This window comes from Choloepus didactylus, chromosome 1 (assembly GCF_015220235.1).
Source record: "Choloepus didactylus isolate mChoDid1 chromosome 1, mChoDid1.pri, whole genome shotgun sequence".
NCBI lineage: Eukaryota > Metazoa > Chordata > Mammalia > Pilosa > Megalonychidae > Choloepus > Choloepus didactylus.
The window spans coordinates 14,821,482-14,849,449 of record NC_051307.1 but is presented as its reverse complement, the minus strand read 5'-3'; the positions used below and the strand labels follow the sequence as shown (position 1 = coordinate 14,849,449).

Here is a 27,968-nt window from a genome sequence, read left to right as displayed (position 1 = left end):
TCTTCAGGGTTGCTTTCCATTAGAGAGTGTGTACATGCAGCAGATTTGGGGTTCTGGGGCATGCTCGGGCCCTCCCCCTTTGCTCGAGTTCGCATGGAGTGTTCCCGTGAGTCAGCCCGGCTCACCCAGGCGGAGTCGCTCCACATTACGGATTACGTTGTTCTGGGTTTTCCAGCTTCACCGCGACGCAGATTAACAAGGAGAAAACGAAACCTTTCTAAGCAAGTTCCTGCCAAATAAACTTGTTTTTGGTTGTTAATCCCTGGGGTAGGGAGAAGGGTGAAGAAGACCTTGTCAAACTGGGTTTACTAATGGAGTGCTTTCAAATCATTTGCCATGGGGAGAGGGGATTCTACAAGCCCTGTAAAGGTCCATTGGAGAAAACTTGGGAAACACTGAATGGTCTTTTAAAAAAAAAGCAACCAACCACCACTCATAATTCCACCTTTCAGACAGAAGCCCGGGATTGGCGTTTTAGTTTCGGTATTTACCTCTGGGCTCCTTTCAAAGCCTGTATTTAATATTGGGGGCGGGGTTCCCCCCAACCGGGATGCCGTGCGCGCTGTTTTGCAACCTGGTTGGCTGTCGGCGGGGCGGGGACGGGAAGACCCGGCCGGGGGCGGGGCCGCGGCGAGGGGAGGGGGAGGGGCCCAGGCCCGCTCCGCCCCGCGGCCGCTTCCGGGACGCAGCGGGGTTGGGCAGCCGGCGGCTGCCGCGGCGCCGGAGCGCCCTCCTGGGCCGGCGGCGGGGCCATGGCGCGGAGCCTCGGGGGCTGGCTGGGCGGCTGCCTGCTGGCGTCAGGTGAGGCGGCCGCGGGGAGGGGGCGCCGGGAAGGGCTCCCGGGGCGCGCTCTCCAGCCCGGAGCCGGCACCGGGGACCCGGGCCCGCCGCGGGCCACGCCCCGGCCGGAGGTGCGCTGTGTCGGGGGCAGGGCGGGGCGGCGGCCCGGCCCGAGGCGCTCTGCTTTACGCCGAGCGGGGAGCGGCGCGGTGGGCGCCCCCTGAGGGGACCCCAAAAGTGTGTGAGAGCGTCTGAGTGCACGGTGGAGCCACCAGGGCCTCCGGGCAGGGAAAGTCGAGCGCCCGATCGGAGGCCCCAACCCACACCCGGGTCTCAGCCTGGACCGTCAGCTCCCCAAGGGGTCGACTCCCGGCGTCTTCCGGTACTCAGGCGTTGTTTTCCTGAGAGGCCCGAAGCATCCCACCGTGGCTGTCATCAGGCCCTCCTGGAGGCCGTCCCGCTGCACCCAACAAGCTCTGCCCCATCCGAACACCCCTGCGCCGACCCCACGCCCCCTCCGGCGTCGGCTGCAGTTCCCCCCAGCCCCCGCCCCAGCCAGACTTCCTGGCTGAAGTGTCCGCGCCACCGGCTCCCCACACCTTCCCACTAAGTCCTCGGTACCCCCAAGTCTGCATTCTGCCCCCGGAGCTCCATGGCTTCTGAGTTCTAAAGCCTGTGGAACGTTTGCTGACCTCGTCTTAACAGCTGGGGTTCGAACAACACGTTTGACCGCCTTCCTCCCCTCACCCCCCTTCCTTTCTGATTCCTTCGAAGAAGAGCGCCCGCTCCCGGTGTTCATCTGGGGTCCTCCTGGACCACTCCTCTAAACAGCTGCATTCCTTTCCAGAACCCTCCCTTTAAATACTAGTCTAGCCAGTAACTCCTGCCTTTACATCTCTGCTGGCGCTAGTTGAGGGATGGACAGGTGATGGTTCATTATACTCTTCTCTCGACTTTTGCACAGGTTTGAAATTTTCTATAATAAAAAATAGTTTTAAAATAATTTCTCTTTCTTGCCCAGATGTCCCCACTGTGCTTAGGCTCATTCACCCAGCTGTCCCCCTGACATCCCTATTTGAATCTCTCTCCAGCATCTCAAACATAACATGGTTAGAATGGGACTAGTTGCCTAAGGTAAAAGCAGATATTAACCTCTACTTCTCCACATCAACTTTATCAGGAAGTCTAGCATTTATATGTCTAAAACTGTATGTAAAATCCATCTCCTCCACTCTGCCACCTCATGTCTTTCTGCCACTACCCAAGTGTCCCTTGTCTGTCCCCATTTTACCCTTGCTCCCCAGTAATTTCTTCATATGGTTCCTCAAATGAAATCCAGGTGAAAAGGCTGTACATGATGTGGCCCCCATCTCCCTCCCCATCATTATCTTATCTCTCTCCCCCTCACCCATTTGACATTTTAAGACAAATGTTGGGTATGGTGATTTTCTCAGGCCACCTTTTTGAGGGAAAAGTTGCCAATCACTTTTAATTTTTACAGCATTGGGAATTGTGCCTCCTCCTGAAAATGTCAGAATGAACTCAGTTAATTTCAAGAACGTTCTACAGTGGAAGCCACCTGCTTTTCACAAAAGGAATCTGACTTACACAGCGCAGTACCAAAGGTGGGTCTGGCGACGTTCTTGGCAGGAGGGCGGGAGGATGGGTGGCCCTGTCCTCGGGCCGGACCGCAGCAGAGGTCCTGACTTCTCTTGACCATGAGAGCAAGACAGGAACCTCCCTCCTGGCCTTTTTCCTTCTGCCCAGGAAGTTCTCATGGTCATCTTTTCCTTTTTATTTTTTTCTTGCAGTGGTGGTTCATGGTTTGACTGTTTATCACAGGGCTGCTGGTGGATGTAAGCATTTTATCATGGATTTGTAGATGCAATTGGCCACAGTGCAGAGCAAAACTCATTTGCCACAATTCACGTTTTTTAAGAGAAAATATGTAGAAGTAATAGAATTGCTAGGAGTCAACAGTTTGCAAGTGGAAGCCATCCAAGAAAACTGAGCTATGCAAGGCAGTCAAGAACCCTGGTTGGCTCACGCTGGCCCACCTCCGATAGATGATAGATAGCAGCAAGCTCCAGTGCCATGGGGTGCAGAGAATTTGCATAGCAGGTGCTCAGTGATTCTGTGGCTACGTATGATATTCTGTATGGGTCATTTGCATTTCTTTAGGGGCCTGGGGACAGCCACACATGTCAGGTGCTTTTCCTCTCGCAGGAGTGAGTTCTCTTAAGTCTTCCTTGATGCCACATCCTGAAATTGAAAGTAAAACAGCTACTGGCTGTTAAACACTCAGTTCTCTGAAACCGGGAGAGACTTACAAAGGAAGGGTGAGCGTCACCAGTGACAGTCATCTCAGTGATGGGATGAGTTCCCTGTACCTGTCCTTGTTTACCTGTGCCTTGTGAAGAGTTCCCTTGGCAGCCTGCCACCTCCACTACGGGCTGGGCTAACAGTGACACACCTTTATAGCAAGAGACCAAAAGCTGATGAGCCAGCAGCCCTGTTCCCTGTGACTCAGAAACAGGCAAAGAGGGACACTGCCTGCACTTAGGAGGACAGGTGGGTCCCTGATCTCACTGATCCCATTCTCCCCCTCCTGCTGCTTCCATTCTACAAACATCTCTCCAAGGCTTGCTAAGTCATAAAAGAAACAGAACGATGCATAAAGCAGTCTTTGTCCACAAGTGTGTGTGTTTTGTTTTGTTTAACTTTTTAGTTGGAAGTACTTCCAAGCCAACAGAACATTTCAAAATTTCAAATATGGTACAAAGAACTTCCAAATAACCTGTGTCCAGAGTCACCGATTTCTGTTTGCCACATTTGCTTTATATGCATTCTCTGTCTCTCCAGACATCATGCCCTTTGCCCCTTAATATTTCAGTGTGCATTTCATAAGGACAAGTATAATTGTTTATATCACACAGTACAGTTATCAAATTCTAAAACTTTAACATTGATACAATACTGTTAGCTCATCTGTAGTCCTATTCAAGTTTTGTCAACTGTCCCAAGGATCCAATCCAGGGTCACCTATTGCATTTGGCTGTCTTGTCTCTTTAGGCCACTTTAATCTGGAACAGGTACTTGACTTTTTTTTTTCCCCCTGACTTTCTCAATATGAACATTTTTGAAAACTGTAAGCCAATTATTTTATATAATATGTCTCAATTTTGGATTTCGCTGATGTTTTCTCATGATGAGATAAAATACAGGTGATGGCATTTTTTAGTTTCATACCATGCCAATAGCATTAGGCCTTCTCAGGATATCACATTTGGAGGCACATGATGTTCCTTTGTCCCATAATGATGATTAAATTGATCATTTGTTTAAGGGATTGTCCATTTTCTTCACTGCATATTATTATTTTTCCTTGGGCAATTAATAAGTAATTTGTGGGGAGATGCTGAGGGTATGGCCTATTCTTTATAAAACTTCCTCACCCTAGCATTGGTAGCCTTTGATGATTTTTACCTAAATCATTTTTTACTATCATGATTGCAAAATAATGATTTTCTAACTCTATCATTCCTTCTGTGTTTCTTAGTCAACATTCTGCTGGAAGGAAGCATGTTCTTCCTCTCCCTTTCATTTATTTATGTAGCTGTTCACTAACAATAAGGACTGTGGACTCATTCTATTCAGTGGTTTATAATCCATTCCTGTCCTTATTTTTCTTGCTATTCAAATTCTCCCAGATTGGCCAGTGAAACATCTTCAAGTTGACATGCCCTAGCATTCTTTTGAGCATGTCCTTACTTGGTGGCCCAAGGTGTTCCAGCATCCTATACTTTCTCTGCCCCAGCTCTGGAATGAGCCCTTTCTCCAAGGAACCCAGTTCCTTTTACTGGGGAGTCATGTTTAGAATGTGCTCATTGCTACTTGGGAGCTTGCCTTTGCCCGTTCCAGATCGTGTCTCCCACAGAAGGGCAACCCAAGCTCCTAGTGACATCTGGACAGTTGCTTATTTGCTCAGTCTTACAGGACATACAGAGCAGGTTCGGAATTACTATACCCAGAATTTTAGAATTCCTATTCCTGTACTTCTGTGAAAAACAAACCTACAAAGAGGGTTCGAGATTTGTCTGCAATTTTTTTTTTCATTAGACTGAGAGTTTAGAGTCAATGTTCTGTGATACTTTGGATCTGTTCTTTTATTTTTCCACTCACGGTGGAAATTATTCTGTACATTTGAAATAGCTGGGTTCATTTGTTTCTGTTTACATTTGGGGTTTTTCTCCCCAACCTCATTGATTTATTTATTTTTTGGTTATGTAGAACATTAACTTGATTCCAGAGTCCAATCTGTACACAGAGGTTTACTCAGGGATGTGTCACTCCCTCCTTCTAGCCCCTTCACCCATTTCCCCCCTCCCCAATCCCCTATAAGTAGCCAGCTCATTAGATTTTAGTGTATCCTTTCTGTGTCTTATGTCTGTGTGTTTTGCAAAACTAAGCCGATACACCCATGTTTTCTTATTTCCCCTTTCTTACCTAAAAGGTAGCATAATAAATATATTTCTCTGTATTTTGCTTTTTTTCACTTATCAATATATCCTGTAGATCAGTCCATATCAGTTCATAGAGAATATCCTCATTCTTTTTTACAGCTGCATAGTAGTCCATTGGGTATGTATGGTATGGTATATTCAACCTGTGCCCTGTGTTTGCTTGTCGAGATGTTTTCACTAATAGAGTAGGGCTCTGGTTAAGCCCCTACACCAGTTTGTAAGGATACTAGAGGATTCGAGAAGGGTTAATCTATGACTTATTTTTGTCCTGAGGTGTATTTTCTAGTGCAGGTTGGTGGTAATTTAATCTTTGTGTTTTCTTCACTCAGTCTCGATAGCTCCAGCGACCTCGCTGTTGGAAAACTAACCTCTCACTCTCTGTCTGCCTGCCCTGTAGTTTGTTTTCTGTTGTTCCATGCCTTGCATCTTTGCTGTTATGATAGAGGGACTTGGTTTTCAGTGTTCAACTTGGAGATGAGAGTATCATGGTGACTCCGTAAGGGCAGGAGATAGTCAGGAAACGAACACCAGTGCCTGGGTTTCCACGGTTTCCTCAACATGGAAGTACAGACCCAGCACGGAATGTGCCGGAGAAGACACAACATGTGCTGGGCGTGTCCTTGCAGGAGAAGTTTGGTCCCTGTTTAGAATTTATGTTGAGCAGTGGCATAGCACAAAGCCCCCTGTGTGTGTGCAGTGGCATGCCCAGAGGTGGGGAGCACATGAGAGGATGAATTGGTGATTTTAGAATGGAAACATCTTTTTAAAAAGTTAGATATAAATATGGGGAGTGAGTCATATATTATCTATTTCATGGGGAGAAAAATCTTTTCAATGCAATAAAAATAATCAAGTGGAAAAAAAAGGTATTGCATCACAACTTGTGACATACTCTATGGTTCCACCAGCTGTTGGCATTTGTTTAAGTAAAGGAAATGACCACATGTGAGAAACTCCCTTAATGAAATGACCCTTGTATTTTCCATATGATAGGATATTTTGCAGCCATGAAGAGCTAATTGATTGGAGAAATGTTTATGGTATTTTAAGTGGGGGGGAATAAAGCAGATTGTAAACTAGTATGATCCCAGTGATTTATACCTACTTTGTAAGGGATTGTCCTGGGCATCACTGTGAATGGGGTGAGATGTGAGCCTAGGACCGTGGCCTCTGAAGTCAAACAAACCCAGGTTGGTATGAGCAAGTTTCTTAGGCTCTCCAAGACTGTTTCTTGTCTATAAGTAGGGCTAATTATCGTTCCTTCCTAGGGTTGTTTTGCAGATTCAATGATAAGGCACAAGGCCTGATGCACAAGTGCTCAATTAATGTTGGATTTTATTATTTTCATCACCATCACCTTCATCATCATCTCCATGGGCAGCTAAATCTGGAGGCGACTTCAGCACCAAGAGAGGAAGGCACCCTTGGGAACCAGTCAGATACACATCTTACGTTTTGCAGGAGGAGCACCTTGGCTTCGTTAGGTCAAGTGGAGCTAATTAAGGCTGTTGTGAGCTTAAGCCACACAAGATGGAATTCACTTAGTACCCATTGGGTACTCTCTGAAGTCATTTCTTTTCTTCTCCCCCTTCAAGTTGCTGACATCCTCCCTTCAATGGTTGGTGTTGGGGGCTAGAAATCTGAGACCAACGTGTCATTTTCTAATTTTCCCCAGAGTAATTGCAACTAGTTATTTATAGGATATTGTTCGAAATCATTGTAATATACTTATTGTAGGTAATCTGTATATGTCGATTTTCCTGCACTGTGTTCCACTGCTCTTAGAAATACATGATCAAGGCACAAAGATTTTGTGGTCAAATATGTGGATACTAAACCCCTTTATGGAAAGGCCCATGTTCGTTAGGATATTAAAATGTCTGAGAAACCCTCTTGTAAAGAAATCTACTTAACTATATTTAACCCAATTTGCCCCCCAGATTATTTAACCATGAGATAGATTATTTTTGAAATGCCTTATAATATCTCAAGGATCATTAGGGTTGTGTGGTGCACAGTTTGGAAAATGCTGACACAGATGCATTTTTTAAAATTGATGCTTAAGAATTGGCTTGCTTTTTCTCTTATTGTCCCCCGTCTTTGGTAGCACTGCCAATAAAGCACCAGTCAGCCTCAGAGGGGCTGGAACTAGAAACCTCATGATTTTATTTGTCTGATTTTGTAGCTATCGGGGATTCCAAGATACATGCAAGAGTACAGCCCTGACGGAATGTGACTTCTCAGGTCTTTCCAAATATGGTGACCACACCTTGCGAGTCAGGTCTGAATTTGCGGATGAGCACTCAGACTGGGTCAACATCACCTTCTGTCCTGTGGATGAGAGTAAGCCATTTTGTTTCGCACTTGATTGTGATGTCATCTCGCCTTGGTGTTTTCCCCTCTCTGCTTAGTCTAGCCACAAGAATTTTCTCAGTGCCCGCAAAGTGTACAAGGTACTTAGGCAATAGATCAAAGAGGGCTGTGATCTTAAAGAAGTTCATGGAAGAGACAGGAGAGGAAAGGCATATCAGCAGTAAAATAGTTAGATATAAATTTAATAACTTTAGTTCCTCAAGGGTGAAAATAAGTTGGGGCCAGCACTATTAACAGGAAGAACCAGAAGGATTAATGTGATCAATTTTCTGGGAGGAATTCAATTTGAAATATGACTTCAAGAAATAGGACACCAGAGGCAGAAGATTATTCGAGGCATATGGCCACTTGGGTAATAGTTTGGAGGCAGAAAGACCAGATGCAGATAGCCAGCTTGCCCAGAACGTAGGGTGGAAGAGACTGGAGATAGCATGAGCAGATGCAGATGGATTGGGTCAGGCTGGTAAGCATCAAAGAGAATGTTCCCAAGTTAGAGCTGGAGGGTCGTAGGGATCCTCCAGAGGTCATGAGATATACATAAGTAGAACTTTAGGAATTGAAAATGAATTAAACCACCATATAGCAATTGAGAAAGTGAAGAGGGTAAGGGATTGCAAGAATGTCATTAACAGAACTCAAGTATAGCCCTCCAAAGAGGGAGCAGAGGGCAGTACTTTAAGGAGTGTCTTTATGTGGGGAGGGTTCTTTATACCCAGGGTCCCCTGCTCTGGGCCACTGTGCCTCCTACAATTTCACCTTCCCTGGTAGAGAATGAGGCTAGGGTATCCTGCCGCCCTTTCCTAATTCTGTCCCAAGTTTGAACAGAAACTCTTATTTCTGGAATCAGGAATTATCAAACTTGTATTAATTTTTATAAAGGTATCTTCATAAAAACTAAGAAAAAGTGAACATAAAAAATATAAACAGCTTAACTTAACAATAGTCAAGCTTCCAAAACATAGTACAGATGTCTGATCCTGTAATTGCTAACTGGCTTTCCTGGTCTTGACTAGTTCCAAATACTATTTTAGGTCCCGTCTAGGGAGTTCCCTTTGGAAACTGAAGTACAAAATGGTTAAGCAGCTTGCCCAGAGGTCACACAGGTGATGGGTGGCAGAGCCGGGATTCACATCCAGGCAGCTGTGTGCGTGCTGTTAGCCACCACTGCCCTATATGGCCTCTTACACTTCATACATTTTGGTTGATAGGAAACTGCTTCAAGATGTCACACTGGACCTATTTTCACTTGCTCTGGAGAAAATCTGATAAGTTTTATTATCTGTTTTTCAACTATGAGCACGTTAGGAATGGGGTAGACTGCTAGAGGCAGGCCCATCAGCAGCCTCAAAAAAGTAACACCAGCCAGAGAATAATGCAGGCTATAGCTTAAACAGCACAGTTACCAGTTCAACAATCATTATTGAGCATCTACTATGTGCCAGGTACTATTCTTAGTACTGAGCAATACAAAATCCTGCCCTTATGCAGAATATACTCCAATGGGGAAGACAAGTGTCTTTGTTTCATGGATGCTATGACACATACCACACAATGGATTGGCTTAACAGGAATTTATTGGTGCACGATTTCAGAGACTAGAAGGCTTGCTTCCTCCCAGGGTCAGAAGCATTCTGGCTGGCCAGCAGTCCTTGGGTTCCTTGGCTTTCCCGTCACATGGCAATGTCCTCTGCTTTCTCTTCTGGTTGCTTCCGTCCCCTCCCTGTGGCTTTCTCTTTTATAAGGCCTCCAGTAATAGGCTTAAGACCCATTAACTAAAAATAACATCTTCCAAAAGTCCTTTTTACAATTGGTTCACACCCACAGGAAAGGGATTAAGATTAAGAACATGTTTTTTCCTGGGGTACATAACTCAACCTACCACCATAGGTAAAAAGAATATATATACATATTTTATGACAGATAGTGACTGTCTCTCAAAAACAAAGCAAGATAATGAGTCAGAAAGTGATGGAAACTGCTGTTAAGAGACAGTCTCTTTGAGGAGGTAACATCTGAACAGAGAACCAAATAAAATGAAGGGGCCAGTTAAGTAAATATCTGAGTAAAGAGTATTCAGGAGGGGAACAGCTTCAAACATTGTCAGAGAAATGTATATGACTAATTATATATGTTAAACATTTAAGGGCAGCCTCTAAAAATAATAGCAATAGTATCTTCCAACCCAGCAAAAGAAACAAAAAGGAAATTTTAAAAATTCCGTCCGACAGAAAGCAGAAAAGAAGAGGAGAGGAAGAAGCAAAAAAGAGAGAGAAAGAGAATCATTTTGTTAGGAAACACAAAGTAGTGTGGTTGGAATAATTCCAAATATATCAGAAATCACAATAAAAGTAAATGGAGTAAATTAAATTAATAAAGAAAAAGACCATCGTTTTTTTTTTTTAAAGAAACCTGGTTATCCTCTTTAGCCATATCAATCAAAGTCATAACAATTGTAAATTATAGAACAGCAGTACACTTCAGTAGACTATTTGTTTTGAACAGCTAATAAATATAATGTGAAAGTGAAAGTTTTTAAAATGTGATTTTTAAAAATTGTCATTTTGCTTTGTTCTTATCCTTAGCCATTATTGGACCTCCTGGAATACAAGTAGAAACACTTGCTGATTCTGTACATATGCGTTTCTTAGCCCCCAAAATTGAAAATGAACCTGAAACATGGACCATGAAGAATATTTATAACTCATGGGCTTATAATGTGCAATATTGGAAAAATGGCACTGATGAAAAGGTAAGTTTGGTTAATTTTATGCATTTCAGATTTAGGCTCCCATGTTCTTCACTGAGTTTTGGTCTGAGGCCATGATGATGGAGAGAAGAGGCCAGGAGGTCATTCCAGGCAGAATCTTGCAAGGTGGCAGAACCTTATGGCCCAGAGGGTCTAAGGCCTAATCCTCTGAAAGCTAGAAGCTCCCCAGTCTGAAGGATAACCAGTATCTGGCTCAGGCTTCCAGGACCCCCAAAAGAAATGTCTAGAGCAGACCTCCAGGGTGCTGGTGCACAGTGAGAGCGGAGCTTTCTCTTCCTGAGGAAAAATTACAGGAGAAGGCAGAACTGAGTGACCAGTTGGCTGGGGGAACTGAATAGTCAGCTGAATGACTATTTCAAGGCATAAACCCCCAGGCCATGCACCATAGGTCAGTCAACGCCATGGTCAGGGTAACCCCACCTCTGGAAGCTGGATGAACAGTGTCACATTTTATCTTCCTGACCCTGCTCTTTCCCATTGTCCTCCTCTTTAGGAGATAATTCCTTTAAAAACATTGGCTTGGAGTCAAAAGATCTGGATGGAATGCTGACTCTGCCATATGTAGCTCTGATCACATTCATGATCTCAGTCTCCTCAGGCCTACAAAATGGGCATAGTAACCTATTCATGAATAAAACAGATAAAATAACCTACTTCCTAGGATTGTCCTGGGAATATAATGGCATAATAAAAGAAATATTCTTGTCATATTGCCTGGAGCCATGTATATGTTCAATTCATGAGGTTCCCTTCCACTTATGTAGACATGTTATGGCTATTTTCATTTGCCTGTGGTCAATTTTTAATCTTATCCCTAATGGTTTGGGCCTGAAAGCTATTCATGGTCCTAAGTTGACTTACATAGTTATGATGTAAGTTGCATGACATACATGTTCTCTCTTCTGCATTAAACATTGATCTTATAATTTCATTCTCAAACATTTGGAGGCAGAGGTCACTCATGTTTACTGTCTGAGGAATGATGTGACTAGATTTATATACACACTGTGTAGCCCCCAAAAATCTCAAGATTTTTTTTGCCCCCAAAATGCTCCCTTAACTGATAGATTATCTCCTTTATTCACAGAGTAGGTGATTTCGTTATGTCAAGACCCCAGGAAACGTATGCCTGGAAAGCATTACAGAATAATCCACTTCATAATCATGTATCAAATGCAAGTGTCTGATAAGCCCTGAGAAACAAAGATAAGACAAGATAAGTCCTCAAGGCATTGGCAGTGTACCTGACTAAAGATCCGATTCCCTAGTTCCCCTGCCTGGGTGCTTCCTGGACCATGCATGATATGTGAAACCCATTTTATATTTAGCTTCTTATCTAGAGTCTGCCCTCGACCTGGGCATCAGTTACACATTTGTTCTCTCACTTCAGCCTCAGCTGTGTGCCCTGCAGAGTGATACACAGTTCCTCCTCTCTGGTGCATGAAATGGCACCATTACTGGTTGATATGGTTCCCTTTTGGAATGCCAGTTTTTCCTGAGAAGGCACCATGTTAGATCTCTGAAATAGCATGAAAGACTTTTGGGGATTCCATTTCTTCCTGATGGGGGAAAGTGGTAAGATAAAACTAGGAAGTGCCCAGAAAGGAAAAAGGAATAGAAAAGACAATGAAAGGGGACTTGAGAAGGGGTCCCTTCACTTCTGTGCCACCTTCTTCTCTGCTTGCTGTTTATGGGTTGACCTCTGTTTAATCTTTGGGAAAAAAAAGTAGCAATGTAAATCTTTAAAGGCATTAGATGTCTAGAAAGCCAGGGTTTTAAAGTTTGTTTACGAGAAGTTATATTCTCCAGTGTATTTAGTAGCTACACCTCAATTCTTGCCTTCAGTGAATCATATTCACATTAAACCAAGATGAGTCAGCAATGCCAGCCCCCGGAGGGCTCACGAGATGAGGAAGGGCTTCCCCACGAGGGCAACTGAGGGACCACAATAGAAGTCATTCGGAGGAGAGCCCCATGCAGCCAGGATCAGAAACATGCTCCTGACTTAGGAAGAGAATCACAGAGTCTAACGGCACATGACCAGTTTATCTTTTTAAAAAAAGGAAGTGTTGTTGTCATCTGTGTGTTGTTTCAACTAGAGAATTCAGGAAATGAGCTGGTTTGTCAGTCACAGAGACAAAGAGTCACAGAGTCCTTGACTGGTCTCTTAGAACAGTGGTGGAAAGAACCCAGGGAACTCCTGCCTCCTGCTCCTTCCTGTTTTAAGCCTGCAGCAGAGATCATAACTAGGAGGTGTGAAACAAAACAATGGCATCCCTTCAACACAGAGACATTTTATTATCTGTATATTTGTTGTTAGTTTCAGATTACTTCCCAGTATGATTTTGAAGTACTAAGAAATCTGGAGCCGTGGACAACATACTGCATTCAAGTTCAAGGATTTCTTCCTGATAGGAACAAAACTGGGGAATGGAGTGAGCCTGTCTGTGAGCAAACAACCAATGATGGTGAGTCCTGAGAGACACAGTCAGTGACTCTGCCTTCTCTGAGCATTTTAAGTGTGTGGTAGACTCCCAGAGCATGAGGGGCAGAAGCTCCTTAGACATTATCACATCCAGCTCAAACTCCAGCCCAGTGCAGGAATCTGCCTCACCCTGACATGTTTTACCAGCTCTGATTGATCAGCTTCATGATGGGGAGGAGACGACCACCTTCAGAGGCAGTTCATTCTGTGCCCTTAGACCAAGGGATTGATGGGAACATCTTCTGTTGAGTGAGCCAAGGTCTGTGCCCATGAGCCCCCCTGGTTGTCCTCATGCACCCTCTCAGGCTCCATGCAGAAGTAGTCTCCTCTGTCCTCCCAAGACCACCCCGCAAAGGCTGAGCCCTGTCACCCTCCCTTCAGCCTTTCCTTCCCAAGCTGCACGCCTCCAGTTCCTTCTAACACACGACAGCACAGGGAGTTCAGATAGTGCTGCTTGTTTTAGGGTCCTTCTTAAAATGTGGTACCAGGACCCAAACATAGTCATTCACGTACCACGTGGACTGCCGTGTCTAGCAGAACGTCTTAGCCCCTGATGTTTCTTTAAAAGAAACACAGAGGAAGGGAATGAGGAAAAGAAAGAGAGAGGAGGTACCAATCAGTCTGCACATGCTGACTCTTTATACATAGCATGTCACACGTGGTCACTACATGTTGACCTTTGCAACAAACAACATCACCAGGTCATTTTCAGTTTATGTTTCTTCTCTGTCATACCTTATGCAAGTGAAGCCTCAATGTGAGGCTATATGTTTAATTCTACTCAGTGTTTTTCTGTTAGTTTTGATTCATCATTTCGTCTTCATCAAGAAAGCAAAGTTCTTCTTCAATGTTGATGTTTGCCATCAAACCTATTTATTGTCCGATTTTTGCCTTATCTTATCTACTCATTGCTAGGAAAAACTTAAGGATCCTTATCCAGTCTGTTGCTTAAAATGTTGGTGTGCTCTAAGGCACACCTTCCTTTAGACAGCTTAACTAGTTGTCAAATTGGTACCAATCCATCAGAATATAGTGTGCCATTATAGAAGCTATTTTGTCTTACTGTCCACAAAGTCATTATGAAAGACTTTAGCAAAAACTAGCTGAAATCAGTGCCCAGCGCCAACTGCAGGATTGTGCCAACCATGCTCCCTGAGCTTTGTGGACATTTCTCAAAATAAGAGCCTGCAGCAAGTAAACTTGGGAATGATGATGTACTTTTTCCCCTCTCAGAAAAGTCACCTTCTATATTAGCATGGTATATGCTCAGTGTTTCACAAAATTATTCGATCTTTCAATACCTTTCTGAAGGATTAACATTATCCTAAGGAATACAGAATTATGAGAAACACAGCTTGGGAAAGACTAGTCCATAATATGCCATTAATTTGTGAACTAGTTACCCTATCCAAAAGAGGAAAGGTGGTCACTTTGAGCTAATTTGTGCTTCATGTGCTCATGTTTTGATTTTTAGTTATCATCTTTATCTTTTTTTTAATTAGAGCCATTGTGAGGTTACAGAAAAATCATGCAAGGAGTACAGTGTTCCCATATACCACCCCCCCTCCCACAAACACACCTGATTCCCCTATTACTCAGTTTGCATTAGTATGGTACCTTTGTTACAATTGATGAAGCATTATTATATTGTTATAATTATACTATTAAAGATAGTCCGTAGTTTTCATTAGGATTTGCGCTTTATCTTGTACAATTTTATTCTGGTAACATATGTACAACTTAAAAGTAATCATTTTCGGCAAAGAGCAGTCAGATGGATCAGAAGCAACTCAAGGGCTGAGGGTGTTGGTTAATGGATTCTTCCACAGTACACAACCTGGTGCAAAGCAGAGTCCTCTCCCCTCACCCTTTTGGGACTCTTTCTGCAGGGTTCGTAAGAAAAGTGTCCCTTGAATCTGCTCCCCATCTGTCAGGTGTTCCTGTGGAATGGCTTTGTCTAAGACGCTAAGACGTCCAGGCAAGAGACCCAAGGAGACCAGGCACCGCCCTCGAAGGGCTCATCATCCAGAACAAAATGACAGGGGTGGGCCCAGCAGTCAGTGTTTTAATAATCCTCCGAGTGATTCTGATGCAGGCTAAGCTTGAGAACTACTGAAATAGTAAATGGGAGGACAAATGGATGAGTATGATCTTGAGACTTCCTCAGTAGCTGGGTTGTCAGCGCCCATGCTGAGCGCAGTCATTAGCCAGGATGTATTTTGGGGGCCACTCCATCCACGGCTCACTCACCACATGACCCCGCATTCACCAGAAGAAACACAGGACACGCTGATAGTGTGGGTTAGAAGGAACCACGCCTTGAGTCCAATAAATGAAACAAGATTCATGGGGAAACTGGGATAAGGAATTCCTCTGGAGCCACAAGAGCAAGAGCTGGAAACATTACGAAGTCACTGCCAGCACGAATTAAACGTGAGACAGCGATGGAGGAAGGAGGTCTGCAGAAGATAGAGGCTGGTTCTGGCCAGCCGCTTCCCTGGACAAACACCATATCCATTCATCAGATATTAAAGGGTTGTCTGCTATGTGCCACTCACTGTGATAAGTCCTGCTGGGTGTCGGCAGGTGAGGGCAGTGATGTAGCTTCAGGATGGATCGGCTGCCTTGAAGCTCTTTGATTTGCTTTGTGTGTCTGTGAATTGACATCTCCCCCCAAACAGTTTCTTGGCAATGGCTTGCTCTTAAAGGGCAGCTTCATTCACTTAGCCTCTCTCGGCACCAGATGCTTTGGGTCTTGATCATGGGAGAAGAGCTGGTTGGCAGGGGTTGGGTTTAGGGTATGGGGTGGCCAGGGTGATGGGAGAAGGTACTGCAAGAGGGGAGCTAGGACCATGAGGAGACCAAGGGTGACTTCCTAGATGCAAAATCCTGTGGCACGTGTGTTCAGTGAGGCTCCATGGGCCCAGGAGAGTGTTTCTGGCTTCCAGGCAGAAGAGGTGAATCCAGAACAAGGAGGCTCATTGCCACACTGTGAGTAGGTAGAGTGGATCATAGTGCTCATTTCTTGCTTCTTATTATTTTAATGCATACCAGCAATAATAGCAGGACCCAAACCCTGAGGAAGATGGGGAATGGGTGTTGGAACCCCGTGCACCCTTGGGCCAGCTGTTGTGTTTCCTCCCAAATGCCTTCTGAGATGAACATGGCCCTGCATTCAGGGTTTGCCGTTGGGTTGTGATGGTTAGAGTGGTGTTATGATCTCTGCGACTAAACCTATACAGAGCAGGAACATGGACAACCCATTATCTTTGGCAGAAACGACCCCCTCCTGGATTGTCGCTGTGGTCCTCATAGCCTCAGTGTTCGTGGTCTTCCTGCTGCTCCTTGGCTGCTTCGCCTTGATGTGGTGCATTTATAAGAAGACGAAGTACGCCTTCTCACCTGGGAATTCTCTACCACAGCACCTGAAAGAGGTAGGTTACATGTAGCAAGATGGGGATTGAAAACCCTGATTGGAAAGAGTTTTCCTTTTTGAGTCAGGGTCACATAATCCCAGACATGTTTTCCTGGAGAATAACACACCTTGCATACTGGCTCATTCCCTTGGATGGCGTCCACTTCAGGGAAGCCTGTGGTCAAGGAATAGCCCTAAGGAAGGAGGCAGAGGAAGCAAAGATTTGTTCCAGAAGTCCTCCCTCCCACCTGGACATTGATTCTCCTTTGGCCTTCTCTGCCCAAAGCCCCAGGTCCTCGGGGAGCAAAGGTGGTGGTTCTGGGACAGGAAAGGAAAAAGCAGAGCTCAGAGTGGAGAAGATGAGAAAGAGGGAACTCCAGGCTAAGTGCCCGCCAGTGAGCCAAGGGAGAGGATGGGAGGAGGAACAGGTGCATTTTCAGTTTTGGAATATCTAAGAGTGATTGAAATTCTGGAACAGTTAGGCATGTATCCTAGACTTTAGGAAAGCTATATTCAAGAAGTTTAGAAAGAAGAAAGGATATAGTGGCTAGACTGTAGAACTGAAGAGGCCCTGAGAAATGGAATTCTGGATAGACAATAAACTTGAAAATATGCCAAGCCCAGACCCAGAAAGGACCTGTCTTCAGTGTGATCGCCTAGGAAACAGGCCCTAAGATGGAGATTTACATCCAAAAGTCTTAATGGAGAGTACCCTTGGGAATAGTCATTGTAAGGGAGTACAGGGCAGGTGATGCAGCCACAGCAGAGGCCTCAGCCGACCCCAAGGGGCTCTGGAGCTGGGATGGCCCTCTGGAGTCATGTCAAGATGAGGCAAGGGGGCCAGGCCTTGGAATGCCATACTGACCAGTCATTGGATGAGGGCTCTCTGGAAGGGGGCGTAGCGGAGGGTGAGGCGGTTCCCTTCAGCCAAAGGAAATTCCTAGGGAGAGACTCAGCCATGAGACTTCAGCAGCTAATGTTCCCAGCAGCCAGGAGCGTGAGCTCCTCAATGCTGAAGGGAGCTCTGGGTGGCACACCGCACTACAGGCCACTACAGTCCACCCCTTACATCACTTGGATGCACTGGGAGCAGCTCCTCCAGGATTAGAGTTGATCTCTCCCTGGTGAAAGTTGTAAGCGGAAGGTTAGTGGAGCAGGCTCCAAGCCCCACCACTGCCTCTGGTCTCCCTCTGCTTTGCCTTCTGGATTCCCCACCTCCCTCTCCCCTGGCTAGCCTCTGCTGGCATGGGCAGCCTACCTGATCCCTGAGATTCCTGAGAGCTGACCCACCAAGCCCTTCCCAGGTGATGGCTGATACAGTTGCCCATTTGCCATCAGGATTGGGCATGGGAGGATCATGAGACACCCAGTGGCTCGTAGGGTGCCCGACATTCTGGAACAGCAGGCTTATCTCCTCCTGATGTCTCAGGGTCAGTGACGTCTGCAGTGTGGTGGCTCCTTTCTTGCCTGCTCATTTCTTTTTTTTTCTTTTTTTTGGCTGTTAACAATGGGGATTTATTAGCTTACAAGTTACAATTGTAAGGCATGAAAATGTCCAAATTAAGGCATTAGCAGGAGGATATCTTCTCTAAAGAAAGGCCACCGGCATCTGGGAGACTTCTGTCATATGGGAAGGCACATGGCTGGTGTCTGCTGGTCCTTCTCTCCCTCGTTTCGTCATTTTCAGCTCCTGGCTTCAGTGGCTTCCTCTCTGGCCTGCTCATTTCTTGGCACAAGGAGTCTGAAGTGAAGAGATGGCAGCCATAGCTTAAAGTCTAATGGGTCTCTTACTGGGCTGCCTGCTAAAAACGCTCTACCTCTGGGAACCCTCTAGACCAAGGGTCAGCAAACTTTTTCTTAAAGTGCCCAATAGTAAATATTTTCAGCTTTGCAGACCAAGAGGCAAACTCAAGACATTAGATAGGTACTTACATGAACAATTGTAGTGTAATCATTTAAAAATCTAAAAACAGTTCTTGACTCGTGGGCCTTAGCAAAACAAGCAGTGGGCTGAATCTGACCCATCTGGCTCTAGACTCAGCCTAAAATTACATGGGCAGGAAGCACAGATTCCCCAAGTGGGTCACTGGGAGTGATGCTAATCAGGGCCCCCCCTACTTCTAGCCTTTGATTCTTGAACCCATGTGTTCTACCTACTGGGAACACAGCATCATATGATGGTCATTGATTCTGGTACAGACCAGGTACTAGAAGGCCATGCCCTCTATGCACAGGGTATTATTTCAAACTGTCCCCTTACCTGCACTTTCAACAGGCTGTGCCATTGTTCCACCAGGCTGGCAGCTTCTGGGTGGGGCAGCGTGTGATAGGTTCAGTGATTCCCACAGGGCACGTGTCCGTTCCTGATCTCCTTTGCTGTGGTTGGGTCTCTTGGCCTGACATGACATTATGTGGGGTCCTGTACCAGTAGAGCAAAACTAAGGCCTCTGTGGGTCTGACCAAGGCCCTGCAGGCAGGAATGGCAAACCATTCCTGAAATAAGTGTCAACTTCAGTCAAGATGCATGGCTGCCCCTTCCAGAGTGCAAGAAGCCCAATGTAATCACTTGGCCACGTGTGGCTGGTTGGTCTCCTGGGGGCGCAGTGTCCATTGTAGGGGTGAGGATTAGAATTGATCTCTTGGTGAGTGGGAGACCCTGCTCTGGGGCACAGGCATCCATCCCGGCCACCATGGCTGCTCTGTTCTTGAGCCCATGGTACCACATGCAGGCGGCCAGTGACAGAGGCTGGATGACGGCAGCTGGCCAAGTTATCCTGACTTCCCATCCTGGGAGTTAATATGTGACACAAAGATCTCTACACTTGGAGCTACATCCACATGCCTCTTCCCCAGACTTCCTTGTCTCTGATCTTCTAGTCTTTCTTCTTCCAGGCCTCTGACCAGCCAGCCTCACCATTAGCCACTGCCTGGGATTCAAGGATAACCTGACCTCAGGTGACTTCTTGCACATAAAGTGGGGGGCCATCAAGTTGGGGGGCTGGAGTGCAGCAGTGGGCCATTTCAGCTTTGTACCCACGTCACCATGCCAACCTCCCTGGAACTGAAGCTTGGCCTTTCCCTCCTTCCGCTGGTCATAAGGACTCCAACCCCCAACATGGTCATAGGTGTGACCAGAGGAAGAGGTCCTGGTGCCACCATGGTAGGGGCATGGGCTTCCAAGCCCTCTACTCATGCAGCTGGCTGTGCCCTCTGACCTAGGCTTAGTGCCATTGGGTCTGGCACACCGTATGATGAGCAGTTCCAGTGGCAGGGCCACCTGCTGTCAGCTGTGTCCTATGATCAGAGGCTTTGTCTCTGCAAGTCCTGTAGCACTCTAGGAGCCATTTTCACGTGGGGCGTAATCCTTCACTGCGGATGGCTTCATCTGGCCCCCACACTCAAAGGATCTGTATTGTGATTCTCCTCTTAGAGCTTGCTGTTAACCCCACACAGCACCTCTTCTCACCTATACTTGAATGATCTGTCACACGGCCTGCTCCATGTTCATCGGGTTTGGCCCACATGTCATCATTGATAGATAATGCTAGGCCTTTGTGCCCCTATATCAGCCAGTCATGAAATGTACGGCTGTTTGCACCAGCGCCCATACCTTCTGCAGAACCTCTCCTGCCCTGGGCCCCACCCAAAGCTGGCAGCCCTGTGTCACTCAATAAATGCATTGGAGCCATATTTCTGAGTGTGGAATGTGCTGCTTCCAGAACCCAGAGAGGCCTACCAAGCATAGTGCTTCCTTTTTACTGGTGGGAGCACAGGATAGATCATTTGACCTCGATGAGCTATTCCTGCTATGCCCTACTTCACAGATCCCCTGAAATTTCAATCATATGTCCAGCCCCTGAATCTTGGTAGGGTGAGTTTCCCACCCTCTGAGGTACGTGTGTCTTAACTAAGACCTCTGAAGTCCTTGCCATTTCTTGCTCTTCTGGTCCTAGTAACACTGTCATTGACAAAGAATGTCAGGCCTTTTCCTCTGACCTGTCAGTTGATACAGGCTGCCCTTGCAACCTCCCATCTGTGAAGGGCAGTTCCTGGAGAGGGGCTCCCTGTGAGCCGGTTCAGCTGCCAGTGTTCCCAGAAGCTGGGGAAATGAGTGCCTCTGCCCTGGAGGGGGATCCTGACAGCACAACACAGCATCCACTCAGGATAGAGAGTGGGACACATGACCAGATGTTTCCAAGTGTCCAAGAACCTTCTAAAAGAGTCCCAGGCAGACAGAAGCTCCAGAATGAACTGAGAAGTGAGTCTAGAGGGGAGCCTTCGAGAAGCCACTGTTGCAGCAGGAGAACAAAGACAGCAGGCCCTTTCGTTGGTTGGAAGGTGTTTTGTCAACTGAGAGCCAAGAGGAAGCAAAACTATTCTCCCGCTATATATATATATTTTTTTAATTAGAGAGGTTGTGGATTTACAGAAAACTCATGCATAAAATACAGGGTTCCCATATACCACCCTATAATTAAAACCTTGCATTGTTACGGTACATTTGTTACAATCAGTGAAAGCATATTTTTATAATTGCAGTATTAAATATAGTCCATGGTTTAACTTAGGGTTAACTGTTTGTGTTGTGCAATTCCATGGATTTTTAAAAACTTTGTTCTAGTGCCATATATATAACCTAACATTTTCCCCTATTAACCACATTAAAATATGTAATTCAGTGCTGTTAATTGCATTCATAATGTGTGCTACTGTTGTGACCATCCATTACCAGAACTTTTTCATCATCCCAAATAGAAATTCTGTACCTTTTAAGCCTTAACTCCCTATTCCCTACCCCCACCCAGTCCCCTAGTAACCTGTATTCTAGATTCTGAGTCTACAACTTTGCTTATTCTAATTATTTCTTGTCGGTGAGATCATGCAATATTTGTCTTTTTGTGTCTGGCTTATTTCATTCAATATAATGTCTTCAGGGTTCTTCCATGTCATTGTATGTATCAGAAGTTCATTCCTTTTTATGGCTAAATTATATTCCATTGTGTGTATATATACCACATTTTTTTTAACCATTCATTGGTTGATGTGCACTTGGGTTGCATCCATCTTTTGGCAATTGTGAATAATGCTGCTGTGAACATCAGTGTTCAAATATCTCTTCAGGTTCCCTTTTTCTCTTCTTTTGGGTGTATACTTAGAACTGGGATTGCTGGATCATATAGTAATTCTATACTTGGCTTCCTGAGGAACTGCCAAACTATCTTCCACAGCAGCTGCACCATTTTATATTCTTACCAGCAACTAATGAGTGTTCCTATGTCTCCACATCCTCTCTCACACTTCTAATTTTCCATTTTTTTAAATAGTAGCCATTCTAGTGGGTGTGAAATAGTATCTCATTGTGGTTTTGATTTGCATTTCCATGATGGCTAATGAAGTTGAGCATCATGTTCTTTTTGGCCATTTGTATATCTTCTTTGGAGAAATGTCTATTCAAGTCTTTTGCCCATTTTTCAATTGGGTTATTTGTCTTTTTGTTGTTGAGTTTGTAGGATTTCTTTATATATTCTGGATGTTAAACCTTTATCAGATATGTGGTTTTCAAATATTTTCTCCCATTTATAAAGGTTGTCATTTTACTTTCATGATAAAATCCTTTGATGCACAGAAGTTTTTAATTTTGATGAGGTCTCATCCATTTCTTTTTCTTTTGTCTCTTGTGCTTTGGGTGTAAAGTCTAAGAAATCATTGCCTAACACAATGTCCTAAAGATGCTTCTCTATGATTTCTTCTAGGAGTTTTATAGTTCTAGCTCCTACAGTTAGGTCTTTGATCCATTTGGAGTGATTTTTGTATATGGTATAAGGTAGGGGTCCACCTTCATTATTTTGCAAATCCGGTTTTCCCAGTATCATTTGTTGAAGAGACTACTGTTTTCCATTTGTGAGTGGTCTTTGCCCTCTTGTCAAAAACTGGCTTGCCATAAATGCGAGGGTTGATTTCTGAGCTCTCATTCAATTGCATTGGTCTTTATGTCTGTCCTTGAGCCAGTACCATGCTGTTTTGATTACTATGGCTTTGTAATAAGTTTTAAGATTAGGAAGTATAAGTCCTCTAACTTCAATCTTATTTTTCAAGATGGTTTTGGCTATTTGGGGCCTCTTACCCTTCCATATAAATTTGGTGATTGGTTATTCCCCTGTTATTTTTGCTTCTGGCTTCTCCATCAAAGAGGCTGGTCAGACAGGAAAGGACAAATGGAACAAACATGCTTACGGACAAATTAAAGCTAGAAACAAGATAGTAAAGGCTCTCATTGAAATGAGCTCTTGCCTCTACAGCTAGGAGACTTTGCAGAAATGAGGGTGGTAGAGAAAGGCAAGCAGAGTGAAGGCAAAAGATGCTCTAGGAAGCAGAGCAGTTTGGGGTCCTCACATCATAAAACTGTTCAGTTTGACTCATAATATTTGCAGTCTTGTTAACCATGACCCAGAGAATCATTTTGAATTTTGGGAAATTTGCTGGGACTGGAGACTTTTCGTTGACAAAGCAGTAGGGAAGTTTCTTCAACACTGATCTGTTGAGCTGGCTAACCAGCCATCAGCTGCTCCGTGTGTATCCCGCCAGGAGACTCAGCCTGCCATTTGCTTTCTTGAGATTTAGTACATCTTCTTTTGCTCTCCTCACCTCTCTCCTTTCCCCACAACGTCTGAGGATTTGGAGAGGTTCCCCATTCCCCCAGTCTCCTCTTTTGCCCATAAGAGATCCAGACATATTTCCACTTGCCCCCCTCCCTCACCTTCCTTCAGCTAGAGAAGACCCAGGAGGGGGAATGCTGACAGCTCCACATCAGTAGGTAGCACAGCTGCCCACAGCTTACATTCAGTCAAATTAAGTCATATCAAGAGGCTGAGTGTGGAAATTACATTAAGAGAGAAGCACAAGGATGTAGTCTCCCTGGCAACGAGGGACAGTTGTCTTAAGGATGAGCCTGCCCTGGCATCATGGAATTGAGAAAGCCTTCTTGACCAAAAGAGGGAAAAGAAATGAAACAAAATTAAGTGTCAATGGCTAAGAGATTTCAAATATAGTCAAAAGGTCAATCTGGAGGTTATTCTTATGCATTATATAGACATTCCTTTTTAGTTTCTAGTCTATTAGAATAGTTAGAAGGAAATACCTATATCTGTTGAATGGTAATCCAGAAGACTTGATTCTTGATGATAATTGTATAACTTTATAGCTTTTATTGTGTGACCGTGTGATAGTGAAAACTTGGTGACTGTCACTCCCTTTAACCAGTGTTTGGGCAGATTAGTGATAAAATAATGATAAAAAAATATATAAATAATAGTGGGAGATAAGGGGTATGGGATGGTTTGGGTGTCCTTTTTTATTTCTTTTTTTTTTTTTAATTTTTTTTCTCTATTTTGGAGTAATGAAAATGTTTGAAAATTGATTGCAGCAATGAATGCACAACTATACGGTAATACCATGAGCCATTCATTGTATACTTTGGGTGGATTATATGGTGTATGAGTATATCTCAATAAAATTGCATTTAAAGAAAAAGAGGGTAAGCAAACTAATCAGTTAGAGATTGAACAAGGAGTAAACAAAAAAATGCAAAGCTTTAGAGTGTTTCTCCATCTAATCATGAGGATTGAGGGCGCTGGTGGATCTGGAACGATGAAGAGTGGAGAAAGACTAAATCAGCAGGTATTCCAGGAAATAGGCATGCATCTTCACTGTTCAAACAGTTGGAGACCAGTCTGCTGGGAGACACGCTAAAGACTCGGTATCCGTAAAATGTGCTCAGAGAGCACTGTCTACTGGAGACATCTTGTAGCCACATGTTTTAAATTTGTTAGTAGCCACATTTAAAAAAAAAAATAAACATAAGCAGGTAAAATTAGTATTAATAATATAGCTTATGCAATCCAGTATATCCACAATATTATCATTTTAATATGCAGTTGGTATTTTTTAAAATTACTGATATTCACATTCTTTTTTTCATACAAAGTCTTGGAAATCCAGAGTGCATTTCACACTTGTGGCACATATCAGTTTGCACTAGCCACCATTCAAGTGCTGAGAAGCCATGTGTGGCTTTTGGTGACCATACTGGACAGCACAGTGTGAGGCGTCCCGGGGATGCTGGGGAATCTGGGGAAGCACCAAAGGTCAGGTAACTCAGCCCACGGATGCATGGAAGGTTCTGTTTGTTCTTCCAGGACACATTGATCTAGTGCTTGCAGCACCCCTGCTTCCAGAGGAAATGGTGCCCAGGCCACCTCAGCTAAAAATCTCCTGCCTGGTTTTAAAGAAGAATCTTCAGAGGGTGACTTTCGATCACTTAGCAAACGGGGTGTGGCTTACCACATTTTACAGCAGTGTTTTCTAGCCAGGAGTTCTGATAAAATCTTTCTGAGCCCAGGAAAAGAAATTGGGAAAAATCTGATAATTAACTTTCCATGTGTTTCTTCCACAGTTTTTGGGCCACCCCCATCACAGCACGCTGCTGTTTTTCTCCTTCCCACCCTCCGACGAGAATGACGTTTTTGACAAACTGAGTGTCATTACAGAAGACTTTGAGAGCAGCCAGCAGAGTCACAGCGACGACCGCAGCCTTGGGCTCCCACCTCAGCAGGGACCCCCAGAGCTGATCCTGGAGGGGGAAACACCCTGCCCTGGGCAAAGGGACCCCCCAGTCCTCACATCTGCCTTGGAGGATGAGCAGAACATCACCCAAGGGCCGATACCAACTGCGCAAACCCCAAATTGACAGCCCTCAGACTCTGGACTCATCTGAACAACCCAAAGAGCTTTATTTTTTAATAAGGCTCATTTTGCAAATATACTCCATCTTGGGAACGCGCTGCTTTATAAAGACTTTAGCTACTATAGAAAGTAGTTGGCCTTTGAGGGTATAATTTTCAGTCACTTCTCTTATGCTTACTTGAATGAGGGGCAAGAGAAACAGAAATATAACAAGGAATAGAGACTAAGACGGTGCAAAATCCTTTCAGACTTCTGAGAGACAGATCGGAAAAACCATCTCAACTCCAAAGCAGTCAGCACGCCGTAGAGACACAAACTGTTTTGATTCTCAGGGATGCTTTTACTGGATTTATTTTTCTACCTGTCTATGTTTTGTATTACTTCCAGTGCTCTATTAATTTTTACTGTCTAACCTGTACGTGTTAATGATAACTAAATTTGTATAACTGTCAGATATTTAATAAGGCTCCAGTTTGCCTTTTTTGTTGTCCACTCACTGAATAGGTATTTCTTAATCCCTGCCCCTGTTGACCAGGCACTGTCCTAGGTGCAGGGTCCTAAAATCTTCTGGGAGCAACTCAGTCTAGGCAACTCCCAAGAACAGAAAAGCCCTGGGCTTTCAGTTCCAACTCGGACACTTACCAGCTTAAGACCTCTTGGTTTTCTCATCTGTAAATGACGATGTTAAGGCCTGAGGATTAGCAAGACTACCAAAAAAATGCTTGCCATAGTGCCAGCACTTAGTTGGCTAACACAGGCAGCTCTTCTTACCAGCAGCCCCATCTCATGGTTGTGACTTAACTCCACAATCTTAGGTCAGCAAGAAATGTCCGTTCCTCTTCGCCTGATTGCCCAATAAAGCAGATTTGCCCAATAAAGCAGATTCATCGAAGTTTAACGTTTTTGAAATGAATCACCATGTGGTTTTGGGAGGAGATCAGAAGTCTGATGGACTTTTTTATATTCAATTTACCATTACAGATTTTTAAATCATTTTCCAGTAACATACTGGAAGGGAGTGATCAGCATATTTTAGCTCTTTGTGCCTCTAAAGGTCTCACTCTGGTCCAGGGCTCGTCCTATAAGACGAGAAAAATTAGTCTATTCCCCAGATAAGCTTTTCCTCCCTGAATGTGGGGTTAACAGAAGGGCTGTCTTAAGTTCTACACTCCATGGATGCATCTGGTTTGGGAGAGAAGAAAAAGAGATAGCCCATTATGAATCCTGTCCCAACAGTGGGCATTTGACGCTCCTGTTGCCTGCTTGCATCTGAATCTCCTCCATATGTTTGAGGAATCTCCTCCCTCCCAAGTGAGAGCTCCTCTCCCACTTGATTTTTTTTTTTTCTTCTCTCACTTTAGAGGCTCAAAATCCACATCATTATTTTCCCAGCCTCCTTGCTGCTAAGATATAGGCACACAACCCACACCCCTACCCCAGGCTTTGATCAGAAGACAGATGGGCATCAGCAAAGGTGGGGGCTCCTGCGGAAGTGTCCGATGGCAAGTGGACATCTCCCAGGCTGGGTCTGATTTGGACATTGTTCCCGTCTGTGTTTCCCCAAGGCTGGTTCTCTGACCCTTTTGGAGATTCTGTGAGTTCCCCCAATACCTCTTTAATAAACGTCTTTTCTATTTCAATCAGCCAGAGTCAGTTTCTGATATTTGCAACTAAAACCCTGAGCAGACCTCAGAGAACAAAATGGAGTGGAGGGGCATTTCCTAGCCCTAAAAATCCACCCCTTTAGGTGCAGGATTAAGCCATGAATGAGACATCACTCTCTGCTCTTTCCTAACAGCTTCCCTCCAGAGGTGGGAGGTCCTGAGGGAGAACAGTTGAAGCCTGAGATTGGTTAGCTGGAGGCTGGGGGACAAACAGCCTCCGGAGCAAGAATGGGAGATACCATGTTGGGGGGGATGGGGTTCCTGGGATCGAGAGTTTAAGATATATGAAGGATACAGTGAGATGAGCTATTAAACTTCTAATCAGAGCCGTAGAGGAGAGAAGAATGAAGCAAAAGCAAAATTTGAATATTTGAAAACAATGCTGACTCCAGTCCACAAATCCAGCAGATCCCAAGCTGAACAAACAAGAAACCCACATTTGTACACATTGTAGTGAAACCACAGGATATCAAAAACAGAAGGCAGGCTACCTTCAAAGGAATAACAGTTAAACTAATGGATGACTTCTCAGCAGTAATGGAACCCAGAAAATAGTAAGATACTTTCCATGCACATCAAAAATCTTTGTCAACCTAGAATTGTAAACTCTGCAAAAATATCTCTCACAAAAAGGGAGAGAAAAAAGACTCAGGCAAACAAAAGCTGAGAGTTTGGCACCAGTAGACCTTTATTAAATAAAGATCTAAAGGGTGTATTTTAGGCAGCAGGAAACTGATCCCAGATGGAAGTTGTGATAGCTGAAAAGAAGTAATAGGAAGGAAACTCGTAAATAAGTGAGTAAGTCTAAACATTGACTGTATATAACAATAATGTATTCTGGGTTTAAAAAAAAAAAAAACACTAAACCACAGGGAGGGGGATGAGTGAAGTTATTTTTGTGTCATTTTTGTGTTTGGGAGAAGGATAGAGATATTTTGAGGCATTGATGAATTAAATAAGCATGTTAGAATTTCTAGAGTGATCTCAGTACTGGGGCAGCGTTTCTCAATGTGTGTGGGGGTGGGAGGATTTTTAACCCCCAGGGGACATTTGACGATGTTTGGAGATGTTTGTGGTTGTCACAACTGCAGAGGGCACTGCTGGCATCTGGTGGGTAGAGACCAGGGATGGGGTACACATATTACAATCCACAGAACACCCCCACCCCACAGAGAATCATCCCATCCAAAATTTCAATGGTGCTGTGGCTGGCAAACTT

At 44.6% G+C, this 27,968-nt stretch overlaps 1 protein-coding gene across 1 annotated transcript; it reads left to right on the top strand.

Annotated features, from left to right (window-relative positions):
• The first annotated feature begins 685 nt into the window (after positions 1-685).
• IL10RB (interleukin 10 receptor subunit beta) lies at positions 686-26,728 on the top strand. The gene is made up of 7 exons (XM_037832443.1): positions 686-801; positions 2,282-2,405; positions 7,489-7,646; positions 10,259-10,425; positions 12,764-12,911; positions 16,205-16,362; positions 24,796-26,728. The coding sequence occupies exons 1-7, from the start codon at positions 753-755 to the stop codon at positions 25,087-25,089; spliced, it is 1,098 nt and encodes a 365-aa protein (XP_037688371.1). The 5' UTR covers positions 686-752; the 3' UTR covers positions 25,090-26,728.
• Positions 26,729-27,968: the final 1,240 nt, after the last annotated feature.